Source organism: Oncorhynchus tshawytscha, linkage group LG26 (assembly GCF_018296145.1).
Source record: "Oncorhynchus tshawytscha isolate Ot180627B linkage group LG26, Otsh_v2.0, whole genome shotgun sequence".
Lineage (NCBI taxonomy): Eukaryota > Metazoa > Chordata > Actinopteri > Salmoniformes > Salmonidae > Oncorhynchus > Oncorhynchus tshawytscha.
The window spans coordinates 12,322,989-12,336,190 of record NC_056454.1 but is presented as its reverse complement, the minus strand read 5'-3'; the positions used below and the strand labels follow the sequence as shown (position 1 = coordinate 12,336,190).

General features: G+C 42.5%; 1 protein-coding gene across 2 annotated transcripts; it reads right to left on the bottom strand.

The window, feature by feature from the left end:
• Positions 1-2,040: 2,040 nt before the first annotated feature.
• Positions 2,041-12,118, bottom strand: LOC112225172 (polypeptide N-acetylgalactosaminyltransferase 5). Of its 2 annotated transcripts, none has more exons than XM_024388855.2 (10): positions 10,349-12,118; positions 10,061-10,227; positions 6,935-7,054; positions 6,632-6,767; positions 5,628-5,747; positions 5,051-5,168; positions 4,227-4,556; positions 3,574-3,654; positions 3,114-3,266; positions 2,041-2,760 (listed from the first exon to the last, which is right to left on the bottom strand). In XM_024388855.2, exons 1-10 carry the CDS (start codon positions 11,554-11,556, stop codon positions 2,620-2,622), a joined length of 2,574 nt encoding a protein of 857 aa, XP_024244623.1. In that variant the 5' UTR covers positions 11,557-12,118; the 3' UTR covers positions 2,041-2,619. The 2 variants fall into 2 exon arrangements, with proteins under 2 accessions (XP_024244623.1, XP_024244624.1); XM_024388856.2 differs by having other exon boundaries at positions 11,837-12,113.
• Positions 12,119-13,202: the final 1,084 nt, after the last annotated feature.

The following is a 13,202-nucleotide window of genomic DNA, read 5'->3' as shown; positions in this document are numbered from 1 at the left end:
GTTTGGAGGAAAAAGGGGGAAGCTTGCAAGCCGAAGAACATCATCCCAACCGGGAAGCACGGGGGTGACAGCATCATGTTGTGGGGGTGCTTTGCTGCGGGAGGGACTGGTGCACTTCACAAAATAGAGGGCATCACGAGGAAGGAAAATTGTGGAAATATTGAAGCAACATCAAGACATCAGTCAGGAAGTTAAAGCTTGGTCACAAATGGGTCTTCCAAGTGGACAATGACCCCAAGCATACTCCCAGAGTTGGCTTAAGGACAACAAAGTCAAGGTATTGGAGTGGCCATCACAAAGCCCTGACCTCAATCCTATAAAAAGAAATTGTGAGCAGAACTGAAAAAGCATGTGAGCAATGAGGCCTACAAACCTGACTCACTCAGTTACACCAGCTCTGTCAGGAGGAATGGGCCAAAATTCACCCAACTTATTGTGGGAAGCTTGTGGAACGCTACCTGAAACATTTGACCCAAGTTAAACCATTTAAAGGCAATGCTACCAAATACTAATTGAGTGCATGTAAACGTCTGACCCACTGAGAATGTGATGAAAGAAATAAAAGCTGAAAGAAATAATTCTCTACTATTATTCTGACATTTCACATTCTTAAAATTAAGTGGTAATCCTAACTGAACTAAGACAGGGACTAGGATTAAATGTCAGGAATTGTGAAATACAATTCCTGAAACTTCAACTGTATATAGGACATCTGCAGGAAACAAATACTCATGTAAATAATCAAAAGGCACATTCGTGATTGATTTGCCAAGGCATGAGAATTCATTTTTTGCAAAGCTGGTGAACATGCATGTAAAACCAACAGTACACTAGTGAAAAGCATGAGCTGGCGCACACAGAAAAGTTAGTGGAGGTGTTGACTAACGGCAAGTAAACTGTAGGCTATAAAGCTAAAGAGAGTCACACCCTCTATAAACAAGCTCACAGTAATTTGAGTAAACCACAGAGCTTATATACACATACATACGTACACACAGTGCCTTGTAAAAGTATTCACTCCCCTTGGCATTTTTCCAATTTTGTTGCATTACAACCTGTAATTTAAATGTGTTTCATTTAACGGACACACACAAAACAGTCCAAATTGGTGAAGTGAAAACGGTAAAGTGGTGTGTGCATATGTATTCACCCCTTTGCTATGAAGCCCCTAAATAAGATCTGGTGCAACCAATTACCTTCAGAAGTCACACTTTTAGTTGTTTTAAAAAAAAGTTCACCTGTGTGCAATCTAAGTGTCACATGATCTCAGTGTAAATACACACACACACACCTGTTCTGAAAGTCCCCAGAGTCTGCAACACCACTAAGCAAGGGGCACCATGAAGACCAAGGAGCTCTCCAAACAGGTCAGGGACAAAGTTGTGGAGAATTCAGGGTTGGGTTACAAAAAAAATCTGAAACTTTGAACATCCCACTGAGCACCATCAAATCCATTATTAAAGAACGGAAAGAATACGGCGCCACAACAAACCTGCCAAGAGAGGGCCGCTCACCAAAACTCACACCAGGCAAGGAGGGCATTAATCAGAGGCGCAACAAAGAGAACCCCGAAGGAGCTGCAAAGCACCACAGTGGAGATTGGAGTATCTGTCCATAGGACCACTTTAAGCCGTACATTCCAGAGCTGGACTTTACGAAAGAGTGGCCTGAAAACAGCCATTGCTTAAAGATAAAAATAAGCAAACACGTTTGGTGTTCACCAAAAGGCATGTGGGAGACTCCCCAAACATATGGAAGAAGTTACTCTGGTCAGGTGAGACTAAAATTGAGCTTTTTGGCCATCAAGGAAAACACTAAGGCTGGGGCAAACCCAACACCTCATCACCCCGAGAAAACCATCCCCATGGTGGTGGCAGCATCATGCTGTGGGGATGTTTTTCCATCGGCGGGGACTGGGCAACTGGTCAGAATGGATGGCGCTAAATACAGTCTCAGTTTCAGTCTTCCAGAGAGTTGAGATTGGGATGGAGGTTCACCTTCCAGCAGGACAATGACCCTAAGCATACTGATAAACCACTGAAGTGTTGCTTTAAGGGGCGATATTTAAATGTCTTGGAATGGCCTAATCAAAGCCCAGACCTCAATCCCAAATTGAGAATCTGTGGTATGACTTAAAGATTGCTGTACACCAGCAGAACCCATCCAATTTGAAGGAGCTGGAGCAGTTTTGCCTTGAAAATATATTTTAATTCCAGGTTGTAAGGCAACAAAATAGGAAAAATGCCAAGGGGGGGGTGAATACTTCTTTAAGCCACTGTATACGAGTATGCAACTACTATTTATTTGTATAGCCTACACCAGTAAACTATGCCATCAAATACAAAACTGTAATTACACTGTGTAACAGCTGTCCTTTCTAATCATTCCGGGGCCTCAGTCATGCAAAAATTAAAAATTCTAAGTGAAGCTTGATCATGATAAAAAGGAGAAGTAAAAAAGCATTGCACGTCCCAACACCACCCTCACACCAACATACCAGCAGCACCATGCATATCCCATTGCAGAAATACACTGAACACATCCAAATGCATAGAGTACAGTCAAGTACTTTAGTGTCAATCTCTAATGCAGGAACAGTGCTGTAGCCCTGTACTCCCATCACACAGTGTGGTAATGTGTGAACTGCCACTTCTGGTAGGGACTGGTAGACTGGCACTCCTTCAGCTGTATGCTGTCATCCAGAGCCCCAGCCTCCAGGCACAGACGCCGGGAACTATGCTCCGCTATGAGGTGCTCCACCTGAGCAAAGAGAACACAGGGGGAATACCGCTGAAATCACCATCAGCATAATGGTAACTTTCATCCAGCAACTGAAAGGAACACTGCTGGCTACCTCCCGCTCCAACCAAGGTGTTGCGAATTCATGTGCAAAAACCCTGATGAAAGCGACGGGACGAGAACAGTTGGTTTCAACAGTAACGAAGCCGTTCTCAACATCTGCCATCCACCAAAGAGTTGCTGAATTTCCTCCTCACACACTGGAAATATGCTGCATGCAACGCTGACACTTATAAGCGGCTTGGCTCAGGAATGACTTAATACTCTACCTCAAAACCAAGATTCAGAAAACAACCATTGTAAAGTGAACCTACCAGAGCAGAGTTGGTGGCCTTGTGGAGCCATCTTAGCTGTGGCTTGGTGTTGTCACACGCCTGCAGAGCCAGACTGGTCCCTTTGCCATGAGCAGTGACACAGACATCCTTCTGGCGAACGTGCCTCATCCAGGTGTAATTGAAGTGTTGACTCTGAGGTTTAGGGACAGAGGGGTAGAGTTTGCAATTAGGGATGCAGGCTCTCTTATTACCTATATACTGCACTGCTTTTGACCAGGGCCCGTAGGGTAGTGCACCATCTAGGGAATTGAGTGTAATTTGGGACGCATACTTAGTGTCGATCATAAATTAGACTTCATGACAACTACGGGGGTTTTCAAGACCGGTTGGGTGTGTGTTGAATTAAACAGGAATTCCATAGTGAGCACATCTGGAGCTATGCGTTATAGCCATTAAACAAAAGCATTTCATATCAAATGGGGAAGCTGGGAGTATTTACCAGCTTGCTGAGATCACATGTCTCAAAGGCAAGGGAGCCATCCTGCAGAGCGAGGCATTTTCTGACTCCACGATTGAAAACCTAGCAAAGGAGGATCACAGGTATAACATCACATGACAATGCCTAGAGCAGTCATAAAATTTGCTTACATAGGTAGTGTCACTGCATCATATTGACAGTGGAAAGGCTTCTCTTTCGTTCTGTGCCTTCATGCTGACAGAACTGTCACAAGCCTGACGAAACAGCCACTCTTTGTTCAGATAAGAGGACAATTGACATCTGTCTGAGTTAGAGGCATTGAGAGGAGACAAGAAAACAACCCCCCCCAGAAAAAAAGTACAATTGTCTCTCAACATCGAGATGAGGGATAATTTAACTGGAGAAACAAACAAAGAGTAACAATCGTTTCCCCGAAAAAGAGCAACAATGCGATATAGTCTAAGGTAAACAGCCTAAAAGCAAAAACTAGATTCCTATTGATGAATTAAAAATAAATAAAAAAATTTAAATCACTTAAAAAGACAATGATTAGAAGTGTCAAATGTAGTTATAAACTGCAGCAATAAGGCACATACCATTTAAACGCTTTGAGCATCATACTGTAAACCTTATCCATTAAATATTATTTACTACTGTAAAAATAGTACACCTACCAGCCCCTCAGCTTTGACCAATGGAGCGACCATGTCTGGGTACACGTTGTCCAGGTACCACTTGAAGCTCTTGCACTCAAGCTTCTTCCTGAGTTCGATCTGGTCTGTGAGGTTGCCGATGTCGATGATACTCCTATCCAGCAGATGGAGGTATCCATGGCCGTAGAACAGGTCCCTGTACTCATCCAGCCACACCTCTGCCACCCTGGCCAGGTTACGCTCGACCGTCTTCTGCCTGTCCTTGGGAAACTTGTACGGGTTCTCGCCTCGGAAAATATGGCCCACTCGGGAACACGGGATGATCTCGATCTCACCTCCGCACATCCAAATCTGCAAAAAAAAAAAACATAGGGCGTGATCAGATCATTTGAGAAGCATCCCAAATGGCACCCTATTTTTTTCTCATAGGGCTCTGGGCGAAAGTAGTGCACTATGTAGGGAATAGGATGCCATTTGCGAAGCAGCCTTGATCATGAGTCAGAGTTAACGGTGTAATCCTGGGACAGGTTGTCGAATAACAAACCTCTTGTTCAAATTGATCTGCAAACGGACTAATCGCTAATAACACATGGGAAAATGTGTCCAAATGACTAGAGCTGGGATGATAAACCGGCAATTAGACACATTTAACCCAGGCATTTTGCTGATATCGTTCATTACAATAAGTAGCAGTATAGCAAACTCTGGTTTAAATTACCATTACAAAAACAACTGGGGTGCACATTAATGTTAAAAGTAAACCTTCCATTTATCATTATTGCATCAATTCAGACAATTTATCACAATATGGACTTTTGTCCATATCGCCCAGTTCTACAACTTACCTTAAAAGAGATCTCCATGTTCTCTCCACCCCATACATCCAGGCCAGGATCATAAGAGCCCAGTTCATAGAAGTACTTCTTATCGATGGAGAAAAGGCCTCCTGCCATGACAGGACATCTGAGGAACAAAACACAGTCCAGGGTTGTATTCATTAGGCACCAAACGGAAGAAAATGGACTGAAACAGGGAAGGACTACCTGAACTTGTCCAATTACAAATACTTGTTTTAATTTTCTGTTGCAAAACATTTTGCTACAGTGTACACTAATGAATACAACCCAGTTAGCAAAAAGATTGAGAAAGTGAAGAATACAAAAACAACATTCCTCCTAGGTCTTATCAACGCTCACAAAGGAATCAGGATATGAGTCAGACCTTGGCCCCTTCCTTCAAGTAATCACTGATCTCAATTGGTTGGATTGGTGAAAGTAATAAGTAAGCGTAACCTAGCTTTGACCTATCCAATCATGTATAGATCGATGGTTTTGGAACAGGGCCCTTATGTTGTTGAACTCATCTGCAACCATCACTGTGTGAATGAACAGTCACGAGGGGTGTAAGGAAATACAGCACTACCTGATGGGATCTGAATCCTTCATGTGATTCTTCTTGATGGTGTCCTTTGATAACGTGCTCCACCCAAACACCAAGGGCCATTTGAACACGCCTCTTTGGAAGTTGTCAACCAACACATAGCTGTAAAAACACAAAACATAATCAACCAAATATTACACTACTGGAGGAATAATGCATGAGGGAATTAAATGCACATAACTCAGATGAATCTGATTAAATCACACAGGAGCCTGAAATCAACATTACAAGGACCGACTTCCAGTAAACAGGATGTTGCATCAGATCTGGATGTATAAAAAGAAGCTGAGAACTCTATGGTGATCACTCTCTCTTTTTAACACCAATGTAGACAGGTAATTCCAATATGAACCTTTGCGGTCAAAGGTTGTTGAAAACGTGTCAGACGGATAGCTGTGAATAAAAGCGTTCTAATGTGTTACGTGTAGGTAACACACAAAGCTACCATTCCCGTCGCACATTTTGCAACACTAGGGACATAGTCAGCTAAGTGAGCTTTGTCCGAGCGAGAATGGCCCACTAGGTGCATAGACCTTTAGAAATATCACTATGAGACATTGTGCCCCCCACAGCGTACCGACAGACCAAAATGTGGACAATGAGGTTGAATAATAACTCAAACTAGAACCATAAACCGAAAATGATCAACGCCGACCGAACCGACTACGCCGAGGACATTTTACTCATAATTACGATAAGCAGCCTACACTAGAGAATGGAATAAGGCTGCTAATACTAAATGGGACAATTGATAGCTACAACATTCAGAGGCACCTAGAAAAGTAACTGATGCACATCAATGTTATACATTTATCGCTCAATTTATCATGATAATTCAGTCAATTTATCCTGATATGCATTTTTGTCCATATGGCCCAGGAAGCGTCCCAAAGGATTCCCTAGTCCCTATATAGTGCACTACTTTTGACCAGGGCCCATGGGGCTCTGGGACGCAGGCATAATGTATAATGGTAATAACACATTACCTCAAATCCTTGTCACTGATGACTTCGATGACTGGGCAGGCCACTTTCCTCCGGTCCATGTACACTCTCTCCAGCAGAGGTTCCAGCCAGCCCACGTTGCATTCGATATGAGAGTCAAGAAAGGTCAAAACGTCACCTGTGAGAAATGCAAACAAAACCGCTGAAGACAAACACAAAACCCACAGGGACGCTTGGCTGCCACATACATGGGAGGACAGGATTGAGATTATTTGTATAGGATATTTTGTTTATACATCAAACAAATGAATGAGAAAGCGGTGACGGCAGGATGTGGTTGGTTACCTTTGGCAATGGCGGCTCCTGCCAGCCTAGCTCGGATCAAGCCCTGCCTCTCCTTCAGACGGACGATCCGTACTTTGGGATACTGGGACATGTACACATCCAGATGGTCCTTGAGATATTCTGAGAGAGTGGATTGAGGGCAAGTAAGCTTACAGCTCTGAGTTTATCCTCCCGACCATGACACCTGGCCAGTAAAAACTCGAGGCCCTAATTGTAAGCTATAATAATTTGGGCAGAGAGCGACATCACCTGTTCAGGAAACTCTTTAAGATGTCTCCAAGATTAATAAAGTTCATATTTAGTTTATAGCGATTAAAGGAGAATGAACAGGATCTTGAAAAGGTTAAAAAAAAAATAGACAAGGTTATGTTTTTGAACTCCATGTGTAATTTTACAGTTTATACATGCATAACAAAACATCTAATCGCCACCTGGTGTAGGAAGCCAAGTAATCCTTACAATCAATAGGTCAAATGTTTGGTTCAATTGAGTTTCACGCTCATCCCTTTCATAGTGAAAGCACTTACACAGTCGTAAAATATTGTAGAAATTGGAATTGGTAACAGGTCATACGAATTGCTGGACGTAACATATACGAAATGGATGACATTGAAGATCGTTTTGAAAGTAGTGCTCACAAGTCAAAACAACTGGCTGAAAATATACAAACTTCTATATAAAACCACAACACTTTAACACAATGTTAAGCATATTTATACAGTTCCCCTTCCTGTAATACACATCATTTCCAGTGTTCTGTTTGTGAAACTCAAGGTGCGGGTTAATGGTCACTAGACTTGTGGAATGTTAAGGATTATTCTCTGTAGTAGCCGTTGATAATGATTGACGCAGACTGGAGGTACAAGGACTGCGAACACACCGATTTTAAATGCACTTTATTTTAGTCACTGACTTTGTTATTGACTTCCTACACGCTTCTCAGGCTGGTGTTTACAGAACATTTGGTGCTGTCTGATTAGTATATAGAAAAGTGCCCGTCTCCAAGAGGCCAGTTAGACATTTGCTCTCCTTCTGTCTACCTGTTGATTTTTTGTTGACTAAATCTGCGACTGCTGTTCTCTATTGTTCACTTGGAAATTCCTATTACACCATCTGTACTGTTTACCAGGAAAGCCCCTCCCAAAGACATCCTATTAAATGTGTGTAACACACACACACACACTACCAGTCAAAAGTTGACACACCTCATTCAAGGGATATTTTATTTTTTTACATTGTAGAAGACAATGTGTACACTATGAAGTGAAGACATCAAAACTCTGAAATAACACATCATGTAGTAACCAACTAAAAATATATATATTTTTAAACAAACCAAAATATATTTTAGTTGCACTGATGACAGCTTTGCACTCTTCACATTCTCTCAACCAGTTTCAGGAGGTAGTCACCTGGAATGCATTTCAATTAACAGGTGTGCCTTGTTAAAAGTTAAATTGGTGGAATTTCTTTCCTTAATGCTTTTGAGCCTATTAGTTGTGTTGTGACAAGTTAGGGTTGGTATACAGAAAATAGCTCTACTTGGTAAAAGACCAAGTTCATATTATGGCAAGAACAGCTCATAAGCAATGAGAAACGACAGTCCATTACTTTCAGACATGAAGGTCAGTCAATGCGGAACATTTCAAGAACTTTGAAAGTTTCTTCAAGTGCAGTAGCAAAAACCATCAAACGCTTTGATGAAACTGGCGCTCATGAGGACGGCCACAAGAAAGGAAGACCTAGAGTTACCTCTGCTGCAGAGGATAAGTTCGTTAGAGTTACCTTAGAGTTAAGTGTGCGTTCTCTAATTCTCTCTTTCTCTCGGAGGACCTGAGCCCTAGGACCATGCCCCAGGACTACCTGACATGATGACTCCTTGCTGTCCCCAGTCCACCTGACCGTGCTGCTGCTCCAGTTTCAACTGTTCTGCCTTATTATTATACGACCATGCTGGTCATTTATGAACATTTGAACATCTTGGCCATGTTCTGTTATAATCTCCACCCGGCACAGCCAGAAGAGGACTGGCCACCCCACATAGCCTGGTTCCTCTCTAGGTTTTTTCCTAGGTTTTGGCCTTTCTAGGGAGTTTTTCCTAGCCACTGTGCTTCTACACCTGCATTGCTTGCTGTTTGGGGTTTTAGGCTGGGTTTCTGTACAGCACTTTGAGATATCAGCTGATGTACGAAGGGCTATATAAATAAATTTGATTTGATTTGATCAGCCTCAGAAATTGCAGCCCAAATAACTGCTTCACAGAGTTCAAGTAATAGACATCAACATCAACTGTTCCGAGGAGACAGTGTGAATCAGGCCTTCATAGTCAAATTGCTGCAAAGAAACCACTACTAAAAGGACACCAATAATAAGAAGAGACTTGCTTGGGCCAAGAAACACGAGCAATGGACATTAGACCAGTGAAAATGTGTCCTTTGATTTGAGAATGAGATTTTTGGTTCCAACCGCCGTGTCTTTGTGAGACGCAGAGTAGGTGAACGGATGATCTCTGCATGTGAAGCATGGAGGAGGTGGTGTGATGATGCTTTGCTGGTGATACCGTCTGATTTATTTAGAATTCAAGGCACACTTAAGCAGCATGGCTACCACGGCATTCTGCAGCGATACGCCATCCCATCTGGTTTGCGCTTAGTGGGACAATACAGGACGATGTAAAGGCTGTACAAAGGCTATTTGACCAAGAAGGAGAGTGATGGAGTGCTGCATCAGATGACCTGGCCTCCACAATCACCCGACCTCAACCCAATTGAGATGGTTTGGCATGAGTTGGACCCCAGAGTGAAGGAAAAGCAGCCAACAAGAGCTCAGCATATGTGGGAACTCCTTCAAGTCTGTTGGAAAAGCATTCCAGGTGAAGCTGGTTGAGAGAATGCCAAGAGTGCATAAAGCTGTCATCAAGGCAAAGGGTGGCTACTTTGAAGAATCTACCATATATTTTCATTTTTTGGTTACTACATGATTCCATGTGTTATTTCATAGTTTATAAGTCTTCACTATTATTCTACAATGTAGAATACATTTAAAAAAACCTTGAATGAGTAGGTGTCCATACTTTTGACTGGTACTGTACATCTAAACAATTCTATAGCCTTTCCCCATTCTTACCTTTGGCACTAAAGTCATCCACCAGGATGATCTCTTTGAGAAGGTGTGGTGGAGACCGGTTGAGGACACTGTGGACAGACCGGAGCAAAGTGGACCACACCTCGTCCACAAAGCAGAATATCACACTGGTGGTGGGCAAGTAATCATGGACCACACTCTCAGAACACCTGGAGAACAACAATGGAAAGAGAGGTTACTTAACACTAACCATTAGTATACTGTATGAGTGACAGGAGTGTGGGGGTGAGTAAGTAATCATGGTGTGGTCCAGGCAACAGTGTGACTCACGTATGAGGTCTGGTGTCTGGGATGGCTCTGTCCACAGGGATCTGGTCACTCAGGTAGACGTTGAAATGGCCCTCATTCCAACGGTTCCTCACCTCCTGCTCTTTGTCACTGGGCACCATGGCTGCTTGCCCAAATTGCCCAATTGCGTTGGCATCTCTAGGTGCTTGGGTCATGTCTAATGCCAGCACTTTGTGGACGCCTGTGTTTCGAACAACTGTGGAATTTGTGGGAACTCCTTGTTGGCGTTTTGTCTTTGCTGTAGGTGGTAAGGACTCCTTTAGGGCTTCAGGGTTACCTTTATCAAGCTCATTGATCCGTTTGTCCTCTTTGTTGACAATCACCTCTTCTCCTTTTAGTACATCATTTTTGACAGGTTTAACTGTGTAGTCCACTGCAACTTTGTCTTTAATAAAGCTTTCTTGTTTGCCAGGCTCAAGTGAGTTTTTGACTTTCTTCTGTGTCTTGGAGTCAATATTTTCTTTGCCTTTTTGCACTAGGTCTATATTTCCCTCTTGGTTCTCTCCTGTATTTTTTGAGGCAGGCGTTTCAACATGTTTTCCAGCCTGAACACCAGGTGGCACTTTGGTAAAGTTCGAGCCTACTGCTGCAGGGAATGCCACAATCTTATCCCTCTCCGTAGGTCCTACTTTCCCATCCTCCAGCACCAAGTCCACTGCCTTTTTTGACACATCTTTGACGGGCAAAGGATCTTTGACAGGTGCTTTCGTATTCAAAGGCACACTCAAGTGTACTGTGACATGATGCACAGGCTCGATTTGGTTATGCTTAAAGATGACAGCATGTTCTAACTTTGGTTGGGCATTCCCTCCTTGTTGCTCATGCGAGTTTACTTTGTCCATAAACTGTGGGTCATTTTTGACAGCGGGTCCTCGCTTCCTGTACACTTCAAGGACTTTATATTCATCCTGGAGTGGATCTTTATTACCTGCCTCGTCCAGGTCCAAGTCTACTCTCTGTACTGGATTTTTAAACCCCCTATGCACTAACTTAGTACGTTTCGTGGCCTGCTGTCTGACAGCCTGCCTTTCCTTTACTACGCTTTCTTTTAAAAGTTGGCTGTTAACGTCATTTAATGACAGGCGAAGCGCTGCCATGTCGAACAGCAGCCAAATAATAGATGCAATGAAAACAAATGCAAGTACCCTCCCACTACCCCTAAAGTATTTCCTTATCTTTATCGCCCTCATTTTAGTTGGCCTAAATCTAGATATAATGTCACAGTATCTTATTAATGAATTCGCGGGTCATAGCCTACTTATCAACCCCCATTCAACTTCGTTTCTTTAGTTTGGGTAGTAGTATAGTAGTAGTAGGCTATTGCCTGCGTGGCATTCTACGCCGAGAAGATTGCTTTGGCCAAACTACTTTCGGGAATCTTCTGTCAAATATCCTTAATTGAACTAGTGTGCATTCTGTAGCAAAAAAAACCCATAAACAATAACGCAAAAATGTATCAGTAAAACTTACTTGTGAAATTCCATGCTGTCCATTTACTTCCCTGAATGTTACAATGTATCAAGTAGCTTATCCATGCGCTGTCCACTTTTCTGGGAATGCAATGCAATTAGCTTGCATTTTGTTACTTGCCCTCTACTAATGTCTTTGAATGAGAAATTACATAATTTCCTTGAAGAGAATGAGAAAACCACAGACATCCATTCAATTCTTAGCCACATTTACCCCTATTCTGTCGTGGAAGTACCTCCCGTCTACGACACATTTCAACTTTGCACTTTGAGAGCACACACAGTGATTGGACAGATAGCTTAATTGTATGCAAACCGTTTCAGTGCACAGGAATGGTGGCGTGGAAGAGGGTGTGGCCCAGGTCCAGCGTTATGGGCGGGCCAGGTCCTCCTTGCCAGTTCAAATAAAATATTGAAATATTGATCATTTATTTGACCAAGACGCGCCCGGACAGAAAAAAAGCATACATCGCAGTTGAAGCATCAGAGCGAGCGAAACAGCGCCTCTCTGTCTCAGTATGTGTAGATCATGTATCTGATGCTATCTGGACCAAACGATTATGGGATGTCGTACAAATTCTGTCCAGACAGCATCAGATACATGGGCTAGCGGTCTAAGGCACTGCATCTTAGTGCTAGAGGTGGCACTACAGACCTGGTTCAATTCTAGACCGTGATTGGGAGTCCCATAGAGCGGTGCACAATTATCCCAGCTTCCCGGTCAGGGCTTGGCCTCAGGCGGCCATCATTGTAAATATTAATTTGTTGTTAACTGACTTGCCTAGTTAAATAAAGGTAAAATGTAATCTCGTCATTATATACAGTTATCTGGTTTCAACCTCTTGTGAATTGGAAAGTACATTTAGCGGGTGCACAGTGCACTGTTAGGATGCTGGATTCCCCGAAAGTAAATTGCATCAGCATGACTTCTTTAAATATCTGTATAATTCTAATTGTTTTAATTCACAGACATCACCCTCCCTATATCTCTGATGAATACAACAGGAAACCTGTTTGATGATCATGCACTGCAAAATCATTCTGGCTATGGATACAGAGAACATCAACACATTAACATCAACAAGCCAGAGGATATATCCATTGGACTTGGGGCTCTGCTGGGAGTTTACCTCATATTTAGATATTTTTTTTATGCTTTGCCTCTAAAATCATAATAAACACTGAGAACTAAAATATTGTGTTATTGTTGTTATTGTTATGCATGTTACCATTAATAATAATAATGTGGGGGGTAGGTAAAAAATGTACCTCAAAAGGTTTTTCAAATGTTCTTCGAGGATCCATTAAAAGGGGTCCTTTTATTGGTTTCTTTGAAAAATGTATAGGGGTTTCAATTTGAAGAACCC